Source organism: Tubulanus polymorphus, chromosome 10 (genome assembly GCF_964204645.1).
Source record: "Tubulanus polymorphus chromosome 10, tnTubPoly1.2, whole genome shotgun sequence".
In the NCBI taxonomy this organism is placed as follows: domain Eukaryota; kingdom Metazoa; phylum Nemertea; class Palaeonemertea; order Tubulaniformes; family Tubulanidae; genus Tubulanus; species Tubulanus polymorphus.
The window spans coordinates 2,931,814-2,956,400 of record NC_134034.1 but is presented as its reverse complement, the minus strand read 5'-3'; the positions used below and the strand labels follow the sequence as shown (position 1 = coordinate 2,956,400).

The following is a 24,587-nucleotide window of genomic DNA, read 5'->3' as shown; positions in this document are numbered from 1 at the left end:
GTACCTACTAGTGACTTGATCCATAGACGCTTCTGGAAAAGATGTCTCCCTCCAAAAATCCCCCTATGACATAATCAAATCACCTACTAGTGACTTGATCCATAGACGCTTCCGGAAAAGATGTCTCCCTCCAAAAATCCCCCTATGACATAATCAAATCACCTACTAGTGACTTGATCCATAGACGCTTCCGGAAAAGATATCTCCCTCCAAAAATCCCCCTATGACATAATCAATTCACCTACTAGTGACTTGATCCATAGACGTTTCCGGAAAAGATGTCTCCCTCCAAAAATCCCCCTATGACATAATCAAATCACCTACTAGTGACTTGATCCATAGACGCTTCCGGAAAAGATGTCTCCCTCCAAAAATCCCCCTATGACATAATCAAATCACCTACTAGTGACTTGATCCATAGACGCTTCCGGAAAAGATGTCTCCCTCCAAAAATCCCCCTATGACATAATCAATTCACCTACTAGTGACTTGATCCATAGACGCTTCCGGAAAAGATGTCTCCCTCCAAAAATCCCCCTAAGACATAATCAATTGCTTAAACAGGAATTTGAAGGTGCATTATTGACTGTCATATTTTCAATTAGGGTCTTCGATTTTGTAGGGTCTACCATGCTTAAATGCTTTTCAAGGATTGTACAATGGGAACAAGCTTTCAAACCGTTGAGGGTTTAGTTCAACTCTGCACCCAGTTTCTCATTGTACCTTACAGATCATCGATTAAGTACTTTAACCTAAATGCAATCAGGGGGCAGGTCAACCCCCATAAATACCCTTTATCAGATTCGAACTTAAACAATATGGAATGTAATTTTATAGTCTTTCGAGATTCTGAAAAGTTTTGGCAAAGTTTTTTTTATCAACGCAGAGTTCATCGTTATTTCAGGACCATAAACGCTTAAGGTATCACAAGCCTGCAGCCTGAACCCTGCACGCCGATCAGACATTTCATACTTTGTCCTTTAATCTTTGATCGGCAATTCCCGATCTTCACATACCGGCTTGTGTTTAGCACTTCACCCAAGACATTTTTAAAGACATTTCTAATCGAAAATGAATTACAAACACCGGACATTAGACATTTCATCAGCGCACTTTCAAAAACTGAATGCCTGAAGGGGGTGCAAGTTCTGCACTGCGGAGCCTGATATCTACCGAAAGACCCAGCAACGCGGCCGATAAATAGATCCTGATCGGCCAAATTCTACAGCTTTCGAAGTATCACACCGCAATAATTGTTCCACACGCAAATCACAGAAAATCTTATATATCATCTTATATCATAATAATGAGTCGGATAACAATCATTTCGATTTCCCCGCTCAACTTTCAACAAAAATATATTCATTATCTTTCATGATTCATAGGGCTTTATATATATATATATATATATATATATATATATATATAGTTTATATATAATTTCACATACAATAATAATAAGGTACTAACTAATAACATAACGCAATTTTGCCAGATTTTTCAAGTTGGTGGAAAAAGGGCAGGTGGCAGTGCCTGGCGATGGGGAGGATTGATCCATTAAAAGGATTATGGAACTCGAACAAAGGAGGATAGAAAGAGTCCGAAATGTTTCCTTCAGCTCATATCTATCTATTTCGACGTTTCGACTCTTTATCCCAATAGTCACATCTTCAGCAATACTGGATGCGTGAAAAAAGTCGAAACGCTGAATGCGTACGAGTTCAAGGAGACACGTCGGACTCTTTTTATTCGTAACGCGTGCAGACGCATTTTTATATTGCACTCTACTGTATCCGAAAGATGCTGAGTTTCAAAGAAAATTCATCGCTCAAAATCTCCGAAAATGAAACGATTTGAATTTTTGTAGATTTTTATTTTCCCTTTTTTTAAAAACTTTTCCCCGTCGCCTGGGCCCGGCCTGGATCGAGCGTCCTCGCCCGGTGACTGTTGAATCGGACGAACTCGAAGTACAATACATAGAACGATTCAATCGATTTATATAGTAATTAGTTAATTACGAATCAATAATTAATTATCGCTGACATGGATTGTTATTAACGAGGAACAATTTAATCGGGAGTTACTATATCCGAGTCTTCGTAGTCGCTGACACCTTTTTTTAAAATAATTTCTATCCAAACCCCGATGGAGCCTAGTCTATAAATAAATGGGCAGATCATTATCCTTCTCGCCAAATTATTGCCAGTGGTCTTGTTCGTTTTACCGAGAATATAGCCGCGTTAACACTACTGGTTAGTTAGTCCGTTCCAATTCGGCCGCGCCGGGTGAACGGAACAGTTTCAATTAACGGTCCGGCTAGATACGAAACCGCGGATGTGACAGGCGATCGAAGTAAAGTTTCTATTCACACGTAGAAAAATGGTCCGGGTGCAGGGGGCACATACCCCCGCTTAAAAATGTTAAGTTACCCTGAAATTTCACGGGGGAAAAAGGAAAGAATATCAAACTGTTACCTAAAACGTTTAAATTCATAGCTTGTTCTCTGTATTTCCAAGAGTCAATATTTTCCGATGAGCTTTCTTTTAGTTATATGATATGCCCTATTTTGGGGTGCACCCTTCTCCGAATAAGACCCTAGATCTACCCCTGAATTTAGAACGGACCTCTATTGGTCTTTTACTGGTTGATCCAAGTAGGAACTGAATTTTCCCTAATGCTCTAAATTGGAACGGACTAAATTTAGAACATTCTAAAAAACCAAGTGCGAACGCGAATTATGTTTTCCATCGACCCCGGCAAACGCACTTCTTTTCTTCCAGAAACATATATAAGTTATCTATTTATTTTTCGACACGCACGCACAACATTCTTGTTTTTTTTGTGTGTTTTTTTTTCGTTTTAATTTCGAATAACGTTTTTTTTTTGTTCATCTTCGTGTGTAATTTTACCGACGACAGACGCGAGAATTTAAATCGGCCCGGGCAGACGGACGATCCGTTACCTCGACGACGGTGGAAGCGGTTGTCATCGCGCAGCGCGTGCACGTGCGGTGCAGTCGTGTGTTACTGCGGCAACGCTTTGAGAATCGCGTGCACTTCTTCAGCGACGGACGCCAGCGCGAATTCGAATTGTTCTTTCGTTTTGACCATCGTCATACGCTGGTCGCGAATGTGTTCCAAGGTCGCCGAGATGTCGATCTCTTTAGCTCCTGAAAAAAATGACGAGAGAAAAGTTTCGTTCAAAAAAGTTATTTGTTTAGTTTTTCGAAAGATTTCTCGATTTAGTGGCCATGGGTGCACACTAGGGACACCTGGTGGATCCTCACTTGCCACAAGTGGAATCCTCTATTGCCGCAGTAGTTGGTCCTACAGTACACTAGCGACACCTGGTTGATCCTCACTTGCTACAAGTGGGATCCTCTATTGCTGAAGTAGTTGATGTCCTAATGCACACTAGCGACACCTGGTGGATCCTCACTTGCCACAAGTGGAATCCTCTATTGCTGAAGTAGCTGATGTCCTACTACACACTAGCGACACCTGGTGGATCCTTACTTGCCAAAAGTGGAATCCTTTATCACCACGTTAGGTCATGTCCTACTGCACACTAGCGACATATAGTGGATCCTCACTTGCCACAAGTGGAATCCTCTATTGCCACAGCAGGTGATGTCCTACTAAGCACTTGCACACCCTAGATCCTCGCTTTGCGCTTAAACGCCTCGTCACTTTCTTACCTTTACTCATCCTGTTAAGGACCATGTCGATGAGACAATAAGTGCCCGATCGTCCGGACCCATCGCTGCAGTGAACCACTATTGGGCACGATCGGCCCCGATACGACTTATTCACCTTCCTGAAATCATCAATAACAATCGTAATTAACATCACGACGATTATCACAATCAATTAACATAACAATGAACATTATCCTTTAAGATCAATTTTCGATGCCACAAAATCACAAAATATCAGAATTACGACAGCTTCAGCATGAATTCCCCCTATGACATCACAAATCTATACGAGCTATCATCCGATAAATTCCCCCTATGACCAAACTATACAAAGTACTGTCCCAGTAATTCCTCCTATGACATCATTAATTCGTGCATGCCATCATCCCATAAATTCCACCTATGACCTCACTGATCTATACATGCTATCATCCCACAAATTCCACCTATGACATCACTGATCTATACATGCAGTAATCCCATAAATTCCACCTATGACATCACTGATCTATACATGCTATCATCCCACGAATTCCCCCTATGACAACAACAAACTATACAAGGTATTTCCCATTAATTCCCCCTATGACATCACTAATATGCACATGCTATCATCCCATGAATTCCCCTTATGACTTCACTAATCGTTACTTTTCCATACATCGAAATAGATTTTTGTACGAACTTCACTGAAGAATGATGAGATCAAAAGAATAATCCCACCGAACCCCCTGCAACCCGACCAGTTACCAAGGCAACCACACATAAATCTCCATTATTCGGCGCGAACGATATTCGTTTTCTCGGCGGAGACAGAATCCTCTCCCTCTCTCCCTCTCTCTCTCTCTCTCTCTCCCTCTCTCTCTCTCTGAGAGAGCGAACACGAACCGGTACGAAGAGCTTGCAAACAAACCCCGCACAGTTAGAAAAGTGAGTTTTTGAATAAACATAAGTTAGCGCTTGAAACCTTCTCCTCTTCGTGCCCAGATGAACAGATATTCATAAGTATACATATTTATTCAGCGGTTAGATATATTGTTAGCAGCAGGCGGCAAGGCCTCGCATCGCGATCACTTTTGTGACTATGCAATTTGCTCGTTTTCACAATTGCTAAACCACAAAAGCTGTCGCGACGCGAGCGATGAAGTTATTAGCGGTGAGAGAGAAAAAAAAAGCGGAAGAGATATTTTTCTTTCGTTTCAGTGAAAAGCGACGAGGTTTCTCGAAGTACGAGCGACTTTTTCTGAAATCCGTAAGCGACAGCCATGTGCGCGAAGTGTTAACATATCCACCGTTGTACGATTGCGGCATTCGAGTTAGCATCGTCAAAGCTAAGCTTGTTCCGGTGAAGGTGGCGCCACCATCGCGTTGCGTCGTTCAAACATGCGTACACCACACACCCGTTAAAAATCTCGCAGTGAATAACATGCAAATCCGTCTGCCTAGACGCTACAGTAGCAGACACGTCTATGCTACAGTAGCAGACACATCTGAGCTACAGTAGCAGAAACGTCTGCGCTACAGTAGCAGACACGTCTGGGCTACTGTAGCAGACACGTCTGAGCTACAGTAGCAGACACATCTGAGCTACAGTAGCAGACACGTCTGCGCTACAGTAGCAGACACGTCTGCGCTACAGTAGCAGACACGTCTGGGCTACAGTAGCAGACACGTCTGGGCTACAGTAGCAGACACGTCTGCGCTACTGTAGTGGATATACGCTACTATACATTACTGTGGTAGATGTACAAGTTACTATAGTAGATGCACACTACTGAAGTGGATGTACACTACTGTAGTAGGTGTACATTGACTAGAGTAGTGTTCATCCACTACTGTAGGTGACACTTCTGTAGCAGACATGCCTGCGCTACTGTAGTGGAAGTACACTACTGTGGTAGATGTACAGAACTGTAGTGGAAGTACACTACTGTAGTGGAAGTACACTACTGTGGTAGATGTACAGAACTGGAGTGGAAGTACACTACTACAGTAGATGTATACTACTGTTGTGGAAGTACACTACTACAGTAGATGTACACTACTGTAGCGGAAGTGCACTACCACCGTAGGTTTACACTACTGTGGTAGATCATCTACATCTGATGTATACTACCGTAGTGGTTGCATGCTACTATAGCACCCATCAGCTTGTGTAGTGGATGTACACTACAGTAGTACACAACTCTGTGTTATTGTAGTGTGTGGACACTATTGTAGAGGAGACTACAATAGTGGATGGATGCTACTGTAGCTGACACGTGCTACTGTAGCAGGCAGGCGGTACCATACCTAAGAGACACTCACGTGCACTACTACCATAGCTGGAGAGATGCTACAATAGCAGGCCGCTTGCATGCATGCGTGCTAAACCCTACATTACGCCATCAGCAACACAATCGTTAGTTTTTTAATCTTCTTTCTACGAGACAGCGTTTTTTTTATGCCAATATTTTCATCGTCCACGAAAGAAGCTGAATTGAAGCCTTTTCTCGTGCGTGAGTGTTTAATAGTGATTCTTGCAACCGTGAAGCGTTCGTTTTTGTGAGAAGTTTGTTCGGTTCAAGTTCAACATGTTCACTGCCTTTCTTCCAAGTTGCCACTACATGTTATCTCTTAGTTGGCAATAGAGCGATTGTTTAAGAATGATGGCGGTACTGGAACTACAAGATAACTCATAGTGCTTATAATGGCCAGATTGGAACTTTGAGATATCTCGTAGTGGCAATGATGGCAGAACTGGAACTGTGAGATATCTCGTAATGACAATGATGGCTGAACTGGAACTATGAGATATCTCATAATGGTTATGATGGCTGAACTGGAACTGTGAGATATATTGTAGTGATAATGATGGCTGAACTGGAACTATGAGATAACTGGTAGTTGCAATGGTGGTGGAATTGGAACTGTGAAATATCCCAGTGGCAATGATGGCTAAATTGTAACTACGAGATATCTCATAGTGGCATTGATGGCTGAATTGTAACTACGAGATATCTCATAGTGGCAATGATGGCTGAATTGTAACTACGAGATATCTCATAGTGGCAATGATGGCTAAATTGTAACTACGAGATATCTCATAGTGGCAATGATGGCTGAACTGGAACTATGAGATATCTCAAAGTAGCAATGAAGGCAGAACCGGAACTATGAGATATCTCTTAATGGCTGGCAGAACCGGAACTATGAGATAACATGTATGGCAATGATGGTAGATAACTTGTAGTCAGCAGCAAACATGGTTGAGGTGGCAGTGGCGGCGGTAAGTATCAATCTATTTACCTTCTGAAGTCGAGTAGAGCTTTAGCAGACGACGGTATACCGAGATCGGACCAGGTTAAGAAGTGGAATTGCGTCACTGTACGCGTTTCATTCGTCTGCAGGTTCTTCAAGTAAAAACTACGCACCAGGTAGTCGTCGCACCAGATGTGCTCAGACACGAGATGAACCTGTGAATTGAAGAGCGAAAAACTAGAATGAGAAATCCGTGTGCTAGGTTTGTGCAAGTAAAATGCAAGGCTTAGCATATAGTCGGTCTTCCATCAAATCCCTGCCAGGCGGATACATCGGAGCACTGACTTCATAGTAGCGATTGCGTCAGTAGGATGAACTACTTGGGAATCTTTTTCCGTCAGGAACCGCGCAGGGGAACGAATCTGAACGCAGGGTGGCCACTTTTTTGAGTATGATAACACAATGTTTCAATTCATTCATTTTTCTAACAAATAAAGAAACAAGTGGTCGATAGCGTCATCCGAGTTTTACAGGTTTTTGGTAAAATTTGGCTACGAGTTTTTCGCTGATTTTTGTCTAGATGTTTCAGATTCCTCGAGTTTTCCTAGACTTTCCAGCTCAGCAGCGCCGCCCCGCGAAGATCGTCGACCTATACTGACCTCATATATGTGATACAAATCGCTGCCCTCTTCCGGCCAGTAACGGTGACACATCGCGACCCCGGTCTCGGTCAGCTTCGTAAGCATCACTATCACCACGCTGCCCTGTTCCCAGATCATCTGCCAGAAATCAGCGACGGTGTGCGGCAGCGGTCCTTGCGTGGCGATGTACGCGGGATTACGCGGGTCGTGATCAGTCTGAAATGATTCGAAGCATTCGAGAAAACGTTATCGCAAACTCGAGGTTAGATCTAGAGGTGTCTCTCGGGGATCTGGACTACCGCCGTCCCATTGGCGTCGCATTCCTAAAACTGGATTAGATCGAAGGAGTCTTTTGGTCCATATGAACCCCTTCCTAGCATCGGATTGAGGTTGAGCCCTTTTAATGAAGATATGATCCCCTAAAACTGGGCTAGGGTGATCCTACCACCAGTCCCAACCCCTTCCTTCTTACTGAGGTTGGGCCCTTTTTATCAAGATATAATCCCCTAAAACTGGGTTAGGGTGGTTTTACGGCCAGTCCCAGCCCCTACCTTAGGTTGGGCCCTTTTTATCAGGATATGATCCCCTTAAACTTGGGTAAATCTAGGTCGGTATTCGGGCAGTCTTGACCCTTTATTTCTCACTTAGATTGCGCCCTTTCAATGAAGATATGACCGGTAAAATTCATCATTTTCTCATCTGAAAAAACCTTTCCGGCAAGTGAATCATTTCACGAAATCTTTCACCAACATCTTAAAAAACATCGCTTAAAATCGTTCGCAAATCTTTCCCAACTTACGATTGTGTTTGCATTGATGAAGTCAGATCCGAGTACGTTGGTAGTGGTGTTCAGAACTACCCTCGAGTGATCGTCTGCAAAAGATTCGAAAAAAATAAAATACCGACGCATTATATTGCCGCTGTTAGTCGGCACGGAGCGAAATATTTGCTTTGCGGAAATCGGGCGGAAAACAACGCGGTAATATTACTCATCATAGCCGCAGGGTTTACAAATAAATCTAGATCCAATCAATGGTAGCTAATTTGATGATGTCATAGGGAATTTTTTTTTTTAAGGCAGACATCTCTTTTAGAAACATCTGCCGATCAAATCGCTAGTAGGTAATTTGATGATGTCGTAGGGGGATTTATGGAGGCAGACATCTTTTCTGGAAATGTCTATTGATCAAATCCAATCAGCGGTAGGTAATTTGAAGGCAGACATCTTTTATAAAAGCATTTATACAAAATCATTAGTAGATATTTGGTGATGTCATAGGGGGGATTTATGGCAGCAGACATCTCTTCTAAAAGCGTCTGTCAATCGAATCAGTAGTAGGAAATTTGATGATGTCATAGGGGGACTTATGGAAGGCAGGAGTTTTCCAGGTATTTGCCGAAGTTCATTCTAAATTCTTCGATACCACGAGTTATCTGGGATTTCCAGGTTTACGGAGGCAGCCGATCTTTTCTAGATCTATAGCGGAGAACAATATTCGATGATGTCATAGGGGGATTTACGGACACAGCCACCTTCCTTTTCATGAGATACTCACAAGGCAATATATCACTGTAACGGTTTTTGCGAGCGTTTTGCTGAGAGTTGCCGACCTCGGTGGCGCTCGGTTCTGGAATGTAATTGCTCAATTCCTCCCATTCTCGTTCGAGACGATCTTTGTTCTTCAAGTGATCCTCCATATACGACTGCAACGAGAACGAATCGAAAAAAAAAACATTAAACAAAAATCAACGATTGATAAAACACTATATCCGTGTTGAAGCGATGTGTAGAGAGAATCCCGCAATAATAACGAAAAAAAAGTCCGAAAATGTAACTGAACCTCGTGTAGTTTATTCAGAGTTTCGACTATATCCTAATAGTCCATTATTCCTGAAGATGACTGTTAGGATATAGTCGAAACGTTGAATAAACTACACTAGCTTCAGTTACATTTTCCGACTGTTTTTTCGTTAGCGATATCGATTTCAAACCCCCTTTCAGCGCCGACTGATTGATACCCGAAAGCGCTGGAGAAAATTTGGAAATCTTTAGAAATTCCATCGCATTGTGTCGACTAACGGGCTTTAGTGCTTTATACTGGTTTAGTGCGTCTACGTCTACACTGCGGTGCAGTGTATCGTTATTTACTGATAATTCACTATAGTTGACAGGTGCTGCCATCTTTTAATAGAGATAATTACTATCGATACACTGCACTGTGGTGTACAAGCAAAGTCAATCGCTGATTTATACACCGCATTGCGGTGTTGACGCAATGAAAGGGGTTTACGTTCGTGAAAAACAGGTACCAGTCCCACAGTTGTGAAATTCCAATTAGACTTAATTCAAGGCACAGCCATTGAAATAGTGGTTCCGAGCGTTTTTGACCGCGGCCAAACTTTGCCCGTGCCGGATTAGGCCCAGCCTGCGAGTTGACACTGATGCCGAATTGGCCTCTGACAAGAAGGTGCCAAATTCTAGCATGGGTTAAATCATGGGGTAAATGCTAAGTTAATGGAAGTGACAAACCTCACTTGCCAAAGCATCATTTTGATAGCATTATGGTATCGAGTGAACGCGCTCTCGAATTGGGCACAGAATTTATTTGACTCGGGTCTGGGCCTGTTTCACAAGGCCAAGTGAAACCCCGCCCACAAGTGAAAAGTCAAATCCCCAAAAAACTGCCGTGGCTGATATATTTCAGTTTCAGTATCAATTCCATTGCCGAAGCCGACAACATGCACGCATATAATCCGATCTGCTAAACGAGATGGGAGAGAAGTAATTCAATGCTGCCTCGAATCATTTGCTGATTCATATGAGGCTTCCATGCGTGAACATGTAATCTCATTTTTTTCGATTATATCTCTACGGCACCGGTAGTTACTGCGGGTGGCTGCGAGGAGCGAAGGATTCCCGAATCTACTGCAGCAGTATATGATTCTACTTGCGGTAAGTGAGGATCCACCAGGTGTCGCTAGTTTGAAGTAGGACAGTGAGGAAGGGATTTCAAGCATCAAAGCCATGACGCCATTTTTCATCGTAAGACAAATCTCTCTCCCCCTCTCTCCCGTCTTTCCCCTCTCTGTGCGTATGAACGTTGTATCGTCACGGTTTCGCGCACTGCATGCGATCATTTCCGAATTACCGATCGGTTGCTATAGCAACTGAAGGAAATGAAGGCAATAGAGTAATTTTTCTTTCTTTGAACGACGAAGTCGGAGTGATAAGAAAGAAGGAAAGTCGGGGGTCGGGGGCTGGGGGTTGGGGTCGGAGATTATCAGTGATCCGTTTATATCTCAGGTTTTTCATTTTTCAAACAGAAAAACCAATCAAAGGCCGGTCGATTTTTCACTGAGATGAAAAAGTATTTTTTTTCAAATCAGGTGGGTTGGTCTCATTTTGGACTTCTGAATCTTTAGAGATGAGGTTTTTTTTCTCGTTTTTCCGCCTAAGCCGACTAGTTTTTCATCTCCTAGTTCGTCGTAAAGGTCACATGTTTACGCCGGCTCGTGAATACTGATGAACGGTTGCCAGGCGACGGACATCGTCTGTCGCGAAAGATTGCGGCGAATTTGAATTTTTCGACGCGACGAATATTCGAAATTTAATCCCTTCAAATCGACTTCGGTCGTAGGAGATAATTGAGACTTCTATGAAAAAATCGAAACCGTCACGAGGCTGAGCCGATGACAAATCAAAATCCGCCCAGAGCCACCGACTAGAGATAAGGATGGCTCCAAATACTATGATTTAGATATTCCCCGAGCCATCCTTAGTGGATACACACGTGAAAATCCAATAAATGGTTTCTTGTTTATATATGAAAATATTGTTAATTCGTTATTGTAATTAAGAATGAGTTATTGTAATTTTCTTTATAGAGGGCATCCCCCCTTCAGGTACAGCTCTTAGGGCTCAGGGAATTCCTTCTCAAATACGTAAATTTTCAACCAATATGTAGTAATCAAAAAATGTTCGTATATTTGAGTAAATAGATTCAATTCAATTCTTCACGTGGCTATGGTTGATTTTGAACCAACAATTAAACCGATGATACCGCGTAACTTTCTAAAAAAACCAGCTAATTTTACCAGACTTGGTTGAAAGAATGTTCGCATTCATTTTATTTGCCACAGCAGTTGAGCTACTACTATACTATACTCCCTATTTACACACTAGCGACACCTGGTGGATCTTCACTTGCCACAAGTGGAATCCTCTACGGCCACAGTAGTTGATGTTCTCTATGTTATACACTAGCGACATCTGGTGGATCCTCACTCGCCACAAATGGAATCCTGTATTGCCGCAGTAGTAGATGTCCTACTGCACACTAGCGACACCTTGTGGATCCTCACTTGCCACAAGTGGAATCCTCTATTGCCACGATTATGTCAGGTTATGCCATAGCGCACCATAGCCTAGAGAACCGGCTTTTGTGGTGGAAAATTGCTTTTAAGAAGCATCTGTATTATTTCCCTCAGTAGCAATTAGAAGCAACAATACTGAATCAATCTCGAATGTAACTGGAAACCCAGCGACGATATTAGAAACTTTTTCCGTAATAAAGGGCCTCGGCGCTGCTGTTTACACACCAACAGGAAATCTACACAACACTCAATTTCTACTCTATCGTGAAAACACTGACGATATATGACAACATGAATAGAGGTTGATCAATGGAATATGTGGATAACTCGCGATCCAGTTCCACAATCGTGTGGGTCTAATTCATCCCAGAATCCAGTTCCGTGGTTGTGTCGGTTTAATTTATCTCTGTGTATCCAGTTCCACGGTTGTGCAGGAATTAACGGTGGAACCAAATATCAAAGATCAATCTCCAAAACTGACAAATGACCACAGACAAACAATTTTCAAATGAAAATGATTAACCCTTTCAGAGTTCAGCAAATTAGTACCCGAAAATGATGGAGATGATTTGAAAATTTTGAAAAATTCGACCCCAGTGCGGTGTATAACAAGCATACCGCCACAGTGTGACTACATCGCAGTACAGTGACGTCCATTGCTGAATTATACATCACATTGCAGTGCAGATAGATGCACTGAAAGGGTTAAAACATTCGGACTATTTCGCGTTGTCATGTGAAATCGAATCTGATTCATACACCGCATTGTGGTGTAGACTTTGAAAGGGTTAAATCTTATGAAATTGAATCTGATTTCTACACCGCACCGCAGTATAGATGCGCAAAAACAACGAAACGAAATCAAACATTGTTCGCACTTACCAGTAAATGATAGATAATTTGAAAAATTCCACCCCAGTGCGGTGTATAACAAGCATACCGCCAGAGTGACTACACGGCAGTGCAGTGGATCATTAATTACTAATACTTCACCATGTTTGACAGGTGCTGCCATCTTTCAATAGATTTGATAACTAATTACAGCACCGCACTGCAGTGCCTCAGCGAAGTTCATTGCTGAATTATACACCGCACTGCGGTGTAGACACACTGAAAGGGTTAAACCTTATGAAATTGAATCTGATTTCTACACCGCACTGCAGTGTAGACACACGAAAATGACGAAAACGAAAATCAAACGCTGTTCACACTTACCAGAACGATGTGCCCCGTCGTAATATCCATGTTCGACACGACCGGTTCTTCGCTCCTGCAATAATTCAAACGGATAATTTCAGTTTTCGAACACGGATTCACGTGAAAGAACCGATACCACTCTTTCACGTGCACAAAGTTGTCCTCGCAATTGCTGCTGAAGCGGCGCGGCGTCGCCGTCGACTTCGACAAACTCGAATACCGCCGACGAGTCCGTTTCGCGAATTCCGTTTTCGCCGCGGTCACGCCGCCATTGTTATTGTTGTTGTTGGCGACGGCGGCGTTCGCGTTGGTGATCGAAACGCCGATCGTGTTACACTGCGTCGGCTCGGAGACGCTGCGGTGTAAATTCCGTCTGCTCAAAGGCGTCGACGACGATTGTTTACCGGCGCCACCTGTGATCGTATTTTCGACCGATTGTAAAAATTCGTTGAAAATTTCCAACATTTTCTGGCCTCGATTTTCTAAGTGTTTCGTTTCGTGGATTAGCGGTTCACGTTTTTCCGATCGGATCGTTATTTCGGACGCCTGTCCATCCGCGCGGGAAATCTATCTACCTAAAAATGGCGGAAATTTGTTTGAACTCCGAGACCCGGAAAATATTCGTAACCCGGGCTCAGAGGAGAACCTGGACCCAGTTGAATGGTCATGACTCGAAAAGTGGTCTCAAATCTTAAGACCGGTCTTAACTCGTAGTATCATAGGCTGAACATCCTCCCACGGCAGGCATTCGAACCTGATGACATCGCTACACTCAGCCACGGCACGAACCCCTGCCACACTAGACCGGGTGCGCAGGTACGTCATGCGCAGCTTTGCCGCGCGAAAACTTGTATCACCAATCAGATTGCTCGTTGTATAATCGCTGAGGTAAATTTCGCGGAAGAACTATAAACGGAAAACCCGGGCTATCATAAAACGGGATATCTGATTGACTAATAATGACATCATCTAAGCTTCAGGTGTAGCTGCGCACTCGGTCTAGTGTATCTGATTGACTAATAATGACATCATCTAAGCTTCAGGTGTAGCTGCGCACTCGGTCTAGTGTGGCAGGGTTTTGTGCCGTGGCAATCTCGATGCCATCAGGTTCGAATCCCTGCTGGCGGGGAGGATAAGGCTGTAAAACTAAGTCGGTCTTCGGCTGATCTAAAATCTTAACTATTACTACGCAACTGGCCCCTGGCAGACCCAGCTCCACACTAATCAAATCTTAACTTGAAACTATAGAACCTGTAACCCAACGCGACTGGGCCCTGCGTGGATCTGCTGATTACGAACTCTTGCACTAGCTCAATTTCAATCTGAAACTTCTCATCCTAGCTACTGCACGCGGAACCCAGTAGTATTAGTCCTTACAGTCCCCATTTAGTCGAAAAATGATTCGATGTTAACAATAACAGCGCACGGATATCTGTATTTCTAGTTCATTGATTGTTACAGTTTTAGTAGCACCACAGCTGTGGTAGGTTCGCTTCTAAACTATAGGCTACACTCACGTGTATACTGTATACATATATATATATATATATATATATATATATATATTATATATCCAGGGGCGGATCCACGAGGTCAGATGTGACATCCGTAGAACCCTTGAAAACATTTTTAAAGCTAACTTTTTCTTTATAATGGGCACGATTGCGTTGACAGAAATCTTAGAATTAGTCCACCGGTTAACTCTTAACATTAGTCGACTGGTTAACTCTTAACATTAGTCCGCCGGTTAACTCTTAACATTAGTCCGCTGGTTAACTCTTAACTAGTCCACTGGTTAACTCTTAACATAAGTCCAACTTTCGAGTTACTGACCCCAGATCGCGGACCGTCAATCACGGCTCATTCACCTGTACGCGTTACAACATTGACCTGATCTCCGAATATCGATAATCAATACAGCTTATACGCAAATAGCATTTACAGACTTATATAGCGTGCGTATTGATTTATTGATTCGTCGCGGGTAAATACAGCTAAATGCTTGATTAATATACTAATTACGAGGATGTGTCTGAAGGGCATTTCTCGCCGTCATTCATATATCATTCATATACAATCTGCAGCCGCTACCCCATAGGATATTCGATACTTAATTGCTATTCTTTCTATTTTTGAGCGTCCACACTTCCTCGCATGTGTTCACGACTTCAACCAGAGATATTTTTAATTGAAAATGAACTACAAACACCAGTGACATTAGAAATTTTATCAGCACACTTTCAAAAACTGATCGTCCACACTTCACATGTGTTCAGTGCTTCAACTGAGACATTTCTAATTGAAAATGAACTACAAACACCAGATATTCAACATTTTATCAGCACACTTTCAAAAACTGATCGTCCACACTTCACATGTGTTCAGTGCTTCACCTGAGACATTTCAGATGAACTTACAATTGAACTACAAACACCTAGCAACTAATTATAATTTTACTGAATCGTTGAAATCATCGGGAATGAGAAGGTCATCATTAGTGACTAATCATAATTTTACTGAATTGCACAAGTCATTGACAACGAGAGAGTCATCGTTAGTTACTAATGAAAGATACCTTCTTTTTTCTGAAAAATAATTCCCACGTTTCAACGCAATCATTTCCCACCAGCGCGGTAAGAACAAGATGTGCAAGACCCGAGGCCTATGTACACATGTTGAACTAAATCGAGTTTTTTTTTAAACCAAACTAGGACTAGGCAACAAAACTATACAAAACGTGTGTTTACCTAGTCAATATTAATCTTAATATCATAACTGAAGTGGCTTCAAGTGCCTCAATTGAAATATACTCGAAAAATTCTTGTGCGCTATCTATGAAAAGGTTATGAAATTGTGAAAATAAACCAGAATAGCTTAGCCCGGTCTTATTTCAAGTTCTAACTGCTGAACTGGACCGAGAAGAGCTGAGACCGGTCCTATCTCCGTGTCACAACTCAGGAACCAAAGCCGAAATGAGTTAACCCTTTCAGTGCTGACTAATCAATACCCTATAGTGCTGGAGATAATCTAAAAATTTTGGAAGATTCCTCCCTAGTGTGTTGAATAACGGGAATACCACTATAGTGCGTCTACACCGCGGTGCGGTGTATCGTTTGTTACTAATAGTTCACTATGTTTGACACGTGCTGCCATTTTTCAAGAGAGATAAAAACTAATTACTAATTACATCAATACACTGCGCCGTGTAACGATATCTATCACTGATTTATACACCGCACTGCAATGTAGACACACTGAAAGGGTTAAGCCCAGCCTTATCTTAAAAGTCTCAAACGTCGAACTGGACAAAAACGAACTAAACCCGGTTTACGCAATTCTCAACCGTAGATCCAGGCTCCTTTGCGTCGGAAAGGTTAAATCCCTGTTCGCGAAAAATATGTATTTCCGAATGAAAGTACTCTTCGCGCAAAGACCCGTCCGACAAATTCGTCGGTGCGAAGGAACTTAAATACCCTAATGTTAACCGACACTTATTGTGCGGTCACTGATCGGTCAACTCTATAGATAATATAACAAGAACAACTCTAACTACTAACAATTACTATTCCCCACAACAATCGTCCTAATCCGGGATCAAAGGATTGAATGAGTAGCCACACTACTCATTCATTCAAGGCTACTATATCGCTTATGAACGATATGACCTCCGAGACCTTTTTCCAAGAAGTTAGGTTAACAAATTGTCCATTCTGACCATCCGAAATATATAAATTTAAGGCTTTAAACAATCCTAGTTTGTGATTGAAAATTATGTTATTGATTAACATAATTAGATAATTATGATTTGATTATCGACTAACTCATAACTCACCAGGTACTAATTAACAATCAATTAATTACTCATTACAAATAGATTAATTACTTTTAAATCAATTACTATCTACTTATGCTGATACGCTAGATGTTAATTATGAATCTACAATCAATGCGCATTAATTATAAATCAATTAAAAATTCAATTACTAATTAATGGAATTGATTAATCGGTGAGTAACTGATTGACTAATTGATTAAGTTTACAAAAATAGGATTATACCGATTATGAATTAACGATTTCCATTATCAACTAATTAACGTTAACCAGCGAAAATATTAATTACTAAAAGATATCAACGAATCAATTTCCAATCATCGGTTGCTAATCAAAACTGGCAATTGAGATAACGAACTAACGCTAATCAAGACGAAATCGACCAAAAACGAATCGATTAATTAAAACAACTAACGAGGTCAGCGATAAATCAAAATCTCTAATTAACTAGCCTACACATCAATGACATTGAATTCGTAAACACATAACGATTAACGACATTGCACGAACGCGTAAATCGACACCATATGTTAGCATCGTGTATATATATATATATATATATACAGGACGCGATACATACTGAAATACGAATCGGTCATTTTTTTTCCCGTTGACCAACGACCGGTCAGTCGGTCAGTCTTCGTTCGATAACGTACATCCCGCGAATCCCGAATCTCGTTATGGAATAACCCGACTTTAAATCCGTCTGCCGCGCGATGAAATTCCGTTCGGACCGGGAATCGAGAATTTCGAATTCGATTTTAATCCGGGCGTGATAATCCTAGGGACGTGCGTGCCGCGCGCTCGAGAGCGCGTACGTCAGCTTGTTTTCGGATTCGAAAGCTGTCTCAACACGGCTGGCTTTATGTACGGGGGACTGGTTTCGTTGTATGTCGTACGTACGTATGTCGAGCGCGAGAGAGTCTACAGCGGTGTGTGTACTGTCGTCTGTGTCTATACTACATACACCGCTCGCTCGGTCGGTCGGTAATGAATTCAGTGACGTCTGCTCCTGCTGACAACTCGGCGGCGTCTGACGTCATCAACGGCGCTCGAGAGACGATGAAATTCGCTTTATTTCACGCGGATATCGAACTACAGCCCGGAACCACCCACCCACGCATCACATTCGCTATTCTCTTGAAGTGTACATGATCAGTTTTTGAAAGCGCGCTGATAAATCGTGTAATATCTGGAGTTCGTAGTTCGTTTTTAATTAAAGATGTCTCTGATGAAGTTATGAACACATGTGAAGTGAGGATGATCAGTTTGTCTGGTGTTTGTAGTTCATTTTTAATCAAAAATGTCTCAGGTGAAGTTATGAACACATGTGAAGTGTGGACGATCAGTTTTTGAAAGTGTGCTGATGAAATGCATAATATCTGCTGTTTTTAGTTCATTTTCAATTTGAAATGTCTCAGGTGAAGCAATGAACACATGTGAAGTGTGGACGATCAGTTTTTGAAAGTGTGCTGATAAAATGTCTAATTTCTGGTGTTTGTAGTTCATTTTCAATTAAAAATGTCCCAGGTGAAGCACTGAACACATGTGAAGTGTGGACGATCAGTTTTTGAAAGTGTGCTGATAAAATGTCTAATTTCTGGTGTTTGTAGTTCATTTTCAATTAAAAATGTCCCAGGTGAAGCACTGAACACATGTGAAGTGTGGACGATCAGTTTTTGAAAGTGTGCTGATAAAATGTCTAATTTCTGGTGTTTGTAGTTCATTTTCAATTAAAAATGTCCCAGGTGAAGCACTGAACACATGTGAAGTGTGGACGATCAGTTTTTGAAAGTGTGCTGATGAAATGCATAATATCTGCTGTTTTTAGTTCATTTTCAATTTGAAATGTCTCAGGTGAAGCAATGAACACATGTGAAGTGTGGACGATCAGTTTTTGAAAGTGTGCTGATAAAATGTCTAATTTCTGGTGTTTGTAGTTCATTTTCAATTAAAAATGTCCCAGGTGAAGCACTGAACACATGTGAAGTGTGGACGATCAGTTTTTGAAAGTGTGCTGATAAAATGCATAATATCTGCTGTTTTTAGTTCATTTTCAATTTGAAATGTCTCAGGTGAAGCAATGAACACATGTGAAGTGTGGACGATCAGTTTTTGAAAGTGTGCTGATAAAATGTCTAATTTCTGGTGTTTGTAGTTCATTTTCAATTAAAAATGTCTCAGGTGAAGCACTGAACACATGTGAAGTGTGCATGATCACAAATTGAAAGAATATCGAAGAAGAATAGTTCGTTCTACCAGTGGGCAGCAGATCAACTCAAAATCCGTCTGTGATTAATAAATACGAATGTCAAGGTTGATCGATGGAATAATCGACACACGACACCTACGCGACCTTTCTCCGCGACCTTTCTCCAGCACGCTCTCATCAACACGGCTAATTAGGTCGTTAATAATTAATTACAATTGTTTGGCAAATCGTTCACCGAGCCCGTAAGTGCCGTGGCACCGATAAAAACGAAATCGGATTTCCATACGAACGAGTTCAATGAACCCTAGACCGAATTCTATAGTTCCGAATAAATAATTGATACACATTTCAGCGCTTTATTCCAAGAAACCGATAAAATTTGAGTCAAATATTCAAAAGCGATAAGAAACTAAATCAATTCCTCTATTCGACTAATCAATTTTTCGGGTTAATAATAATTTCGGTCAAAATTTTCGATAGAATGTCTGATTTGACTGAAAACTATTATCAGTTCATTTTTACAAGTAATTCTTATTCTTTCAGCCTTGTACTTTTTTGACCCGACTACGCAAAACACCAAAAGTGATTTGCGTAAATAGACGCTTGAAGTTTTATCATATCTTGTAATTTCTGTTGTAACTTAAGCATTCCTGAAGATGACTATTAGAATATAGTCGAAACGTTGAATAAACTACACTAGCTCAAGGAATACAGTATTCCTGAAGATGACTATTAGGATATAGTCGAAACGTTGAATAAACTACACTAGCTCAAGGAATACAGTATTCCTGAAGATGACTATTAGGATATAGTCGAAACGTTGAATAAACTACACTAGCTCAAGGAATACAGTATTCCTGAAGATGACTATTAGGATATAGTCGAAACGTTGAATAAACTACTAGTTCTAGGAATACAGTATTCCTGAAGATAACCATTAGGATATAGTCGAAACGTTGAATAAACTACACTAGCTCAAGGAATACAGTATTCCTGAAGATGACTATTAGGATATAGTCGAAACGTTGAATAAACTACACTAGCTCAAGGAATACAGTATTCCTGAAGATGACTATTAGGATAAAGTCGAAACGTTGAATAAACTACACTAGCTCAAGGAATACAGTATTCCTGAAGATGACTATTAGGATATAGTCGAAACTTTTCGAACATATTTGTTTTCTTCTTGTTTCTAAAGGAATGCAAAACCTTTCTGTCTAATGTGATACCGCCAGTACGGCAGTTCTTTCTAATGAGCCTCCGGGCCCGCTTGAAATGAAAGTCTCCATCGAACACAATGCGGATTTGAAATTCGAAATCTTGTCAGTTAACTGTCATCGCCATGGTGATAGATATTAGAAGCTGGTGTCTTTGTGAAATGTGCCGTCTCTGCAGGCGGAATTTTCCCCCTGACTGAGTAACGCAAATATCCACGACCCAGGGGACTCGTACTGACTGTCAAACACCATCTACACTTGAATTAATAATCTGTCAAATACATGTAACTACTTCATATACAAGATTACAATGTGACAGAACATATTCCACTCTGTGGGTTCTATTTGACTGTGGATCCATATTCCACTCTATAGGTTTAATTTGACTCTGAATCCAGTTCCACAGTTCTGCGGGTTTAATTTGACTGTGGATCCATATTCCACGGTCCTGTGGGTTCAATTTGACTGTGGATCCATATTCCACTCTATAGGTTTAATTTGACTCTGAATCCAGTTCCACAGTTGTGTGGGTTTAATTTGACTCTGGATCCAGTTCCACAGTTGTGTGGGTTTGATTTGACTCTGGATCCAGTTCCACAGTTGTGTGGATTTAATTTGACTCTGGATCGAGTTCCGCAGCTGTGAAGGTTTAATTCGACTCTGAATCCAGTTTCCACAGTTGTGTGGGTTTAATATGACTCTGTATCCTATTTCCACACGGTTGTGCGGGTTTAATTCGACTCTCTGAATCTAGTTCCACAGTCGTGTGGATTCAATTTGACCCTGGACCAAGTTCCGCAGTTACCTGGATATAATCTAACTGTGTGAACCTAGTTCTGATTTCGAAATCTCATACAAAATTCACGTACCTTCAATCTCTTCAATATTCATCGCGAAATAATCTCCTACGCCCCGGTTTCTAGTTTCAAGACATCGCATCAAATACGCCCGACTTCCACGGAAACTGACCCCTCTCCATCATCGAGACCCGTTCCATCCGACGCGTGACTCACGAATGGTAATCAAATCGCGGCCTCGCGACTATCATCTACCTTAACAATCCATCATCGCGTTCGCCATCAACCTGCCCTCCCTCATTTCCTACTCGCGACGAACCTTCGGGCGATGTTAATCACCCGCTAATAACACTGCGCCAGTCCACGCCATAACAATAGAAGGGGTGGACTTCTAGTGACAATAGTCAGTTAGATATGTCGATAACAAATACAGGTGTTCCTCTCAGAGGGGCACACGCACGCGGCACACGCCTTTCTTTGTTCGCGAGGGTTAATACCTCTGACCACTAACACCCTTTAACTTAGAAGGCTTTTAGCCTCGGTGATAATTATAACCGATTATTAGCAGAAATTATCCGGGGTGTCCTTTTACGGGCCAGATGAGTAGTATTAGCGAGTTTCATTTCACGTAATTATATATCTCTTGCAACGTTAAGACCCTTTCGCAACGTTCAGAAATCATCGTCACAAGACGTCTTTAGATCTACATGACGCTCGCCCGCCGAATTCCTTTCGCTCGGCCGATTACATTTTCAAACCTAGTCTCAAAACGTCGAGTTAAAACCGTTTTCCTTTCACTAGCTATCGATCAAATTCGAATATCGATAATGTCGAATACCGTGACACGAGTTTTTTCTTAAATAGCGCGCTCTATATGGAAATTTGAATTCATTACCATTATTACTATTATAACTAGACCTAACCGAGAATGACTTAATTTCAATCGAGTATCTTAAAACTTAAGACGGATCTGAGCTCGTTTTGGTTCCATAACCGATCTTACAACTTAAGACCTTGGTCTAAGGTTCTTCTCTGGTCTCTCCCCTATTCGGGAAAAGATACATTGAACCCCGCTAATGAATGCCCTTCTCTGGCGCTCAGTGGGTTGAGGGAATTAAAAAATTAATATTTAAAAAAAAAAACATCAGACCGGTCTAAGCTCATTTTGGTTTTATAACCGATCTAACAACTTTAGACCAGTCTAAGTTCATTTTGGTTCTACAACCAATCTTAAGACCCTTGAGTCAGAGTCTGACATGTAAATACACTGTCAAACTGCGACCAGATTGATCCATCTCGAATGAAGGAAGTTTAACTCGGAAGAATCAAAAGTATCAAATAACTTGTACGTAATTATATCATCCTAAGAACGCCAGTGGTTATTAGTTGAAATTAAGGCCATTAGGAGATATGGAAAAGGCAATCAGGCAGGTGCACCGCCCTTAGGTGGAAGGGAGAGTTGGCTGGCTTTGATATATGCAAGTCTTCCTAATATCTCAGTAGTTTTATCCAAAATTGGCCAAAACATGGTTTCTTCACGTGGCTATGAATGATTTTGAACCGAGGATACTGCGTAACTTTCTCGCATTTTAAACGCGACTGATTTTAAGCATATACGATGAACTCGGTCGGAAGAATAATATAGAAGGAGTTTAAACGACTTTCAAAACTCTTAGTTTCACCCTTAAGCAAGGTTCGTTCAAGTGGCTGTGATCGATTTTTAACGGACAATTAGACCGATGATCCTGCGTCACTTTCTTGCGTTAAAACGCGACTGATTCTGAACTCGGTCTGACGAATATTCACGTCGATACCGGCCTGACCTAATTTTGGTTGTATAACCGATCTGACAACTTCATAAAACCAGTCCGAACACGTTTCGGTTCTATAACCGATCTTAAAACTCTTGACCAAATGGTATCGAATGCCGTATCGAATATCCATCGACGAACGTTTCATGTAGTCAGTCAGATTTTCGAACATCCAGCTAGTTCATCTGCTAGAAGAGAAAGCTAGTTAGTATCACTAGTAGTCAGGTGGCTCGACTGGAGTTAGTTTGCCATTAGTATATATTCAGGAAGGGGAGGGGTCATTTCCTGTTGTTTGCTGATAATTCATTTCATCAACGCGCGCACGCATTATCACCCTGATGTACACCGGATATAAGTTTTGCTCGTGACAATGCCTGCCATGACCCCCACGCAGTCGGTATAATTAGCTGCGAGTCTCTTTAATTAGCGATGGTTTACTCGATACACGCCTCGATACAGGTTGGCATTTTATCCATTGTCAAGGATGGGCCATCCTCACTTGCCACTACTGGAATCCTCTATTGCACCAGTAGTTTAGGTCTTACGGCGACACCTGGTAGATCCTCACTTGCCACAAGTAGAATCTGTTATTGTCGCACTAGTCCTACTGCAGACTAGTGACACCTGGTAGATCCTCACTTGCCACCAGTAGAATCTGCTATTGTCGCAGTATTTGATGTCCTACTGCACACAAGTGACACCTGGTGGATCCTCACTTGCCACAAGTTAAATCCTTATTACCGCAGTAGTTGATGTCCTACAGCACACTAGTGACACCTGGTGGATCCTCACTCGCCACAAGTTAAATCCTTATTACCGCAGTAGTTGATGTCCTACAGCACACTAGTGACACCTGGTGGATCCTCACTTGCCACAAGTTAAATCCTTATTACCGCAGTAGTTCAAGTCCTACTGCACACTAGCGAAACCTGGTGGATCCTCAATTGCCACAAGTAAAATCCTTATTACCGCAGTAGTTCAAGTCCTACTGCACACTAGCGACACCTGGTGGTTCGGAACCTCTCACCCATGGAAGCCTCCGAAGCCGCAGAAGTCGATGTCTTACAGCAAGTTGAATGTAGAAGAAATTGAAGCGCCGAACTCCGATAAACTACTAGCGAACCCCGGCACGGTGGACCTTCACTTGCTAGTAGTATTCACCCTGAGGGCGCGAAATGCCCCGAAGGCACACTGATTAAGTCTTAATGAGCTCATTAATTCCTGATTAATTCAATCATCACTCGTCGTAGAAGGGAAACGTACAAAGCATCGGCCGCGGGGTGAAAATTTCATCCTCGAAAAATAAATCCGATTTAAACGAAAGAGGTTTCAACTTTATTAAAATCGCGGCGTCACGCGAAGATGAAACCCCAGATAACTCCTTAAGACATTAATAGGCTTATCGGCGTTTCAGTAAATTTCATACGTCGGTTTTCACTGAAATCGTCTCTGGTATCGTTAGTAAATGGACTGGAATCAATCCAGGCCGCAGAAAGTGCAAACCGTATGAAAAGGGTTAACTCGCCATATCATGAAAATTTGAATGAGCCCAAGACTAGAAAAACGAGA

The 24,587-nt window shown here is 41.7% G+C and overlaps 1 protein-coding gene across 3 annotated transcripts; it reads right to left on the bottom strand.

The window, feature by feature from the left end:
* Positions 1–1,448: 1,448 nt before the first annotated feature.
* Positions 1,449–17,901, bottom strand: LOC141912072 (receptor-type tyrosine-protein phosphatase N2-like). 3 transcript variants are annotated; one of them, XM_074803255.1, is made up of 8 exons: positions 17,562–17,901; positions 13,168–13,724; positions 9,135–9,282; positions 8,378–8,451; positions 7,597–7,794; positions 6,986–7,152; positions 3,698–3,816; positions 1,449–3,169 (listed from the first exon to the last, which is right to left on the bottom strand). In XM_074803255.1, exons 2-8 carry the CDS (start codon positions 13,612–13,614, stop codon positions 3,024–3,026), a joined length of 1,299 nt encoding a protein of 432 aa, XP_074659356.1. In that variant the 5' UTR covers positions 13,615–13,724; positions 17,562–17,901; the 3' UTR covers positions 1,449–3,023. The 3 variants fall into 3 exon arrangements, with proteins under 3 accessions (XP_074659356.1, XP_074659357.1, XP_074659358.1); XM_074803256.1 differs by lacking the exon at positions 17,562–17,901 and adding an exon at positions 16,707–16,740; XM_074803257.1 differs by lacking the exon at positions 17,562–17,901 and adding an exon at positions 16,472–16,497.
* Positions 17,902–24,587: the final 6,686 nt, after the last annotated feature.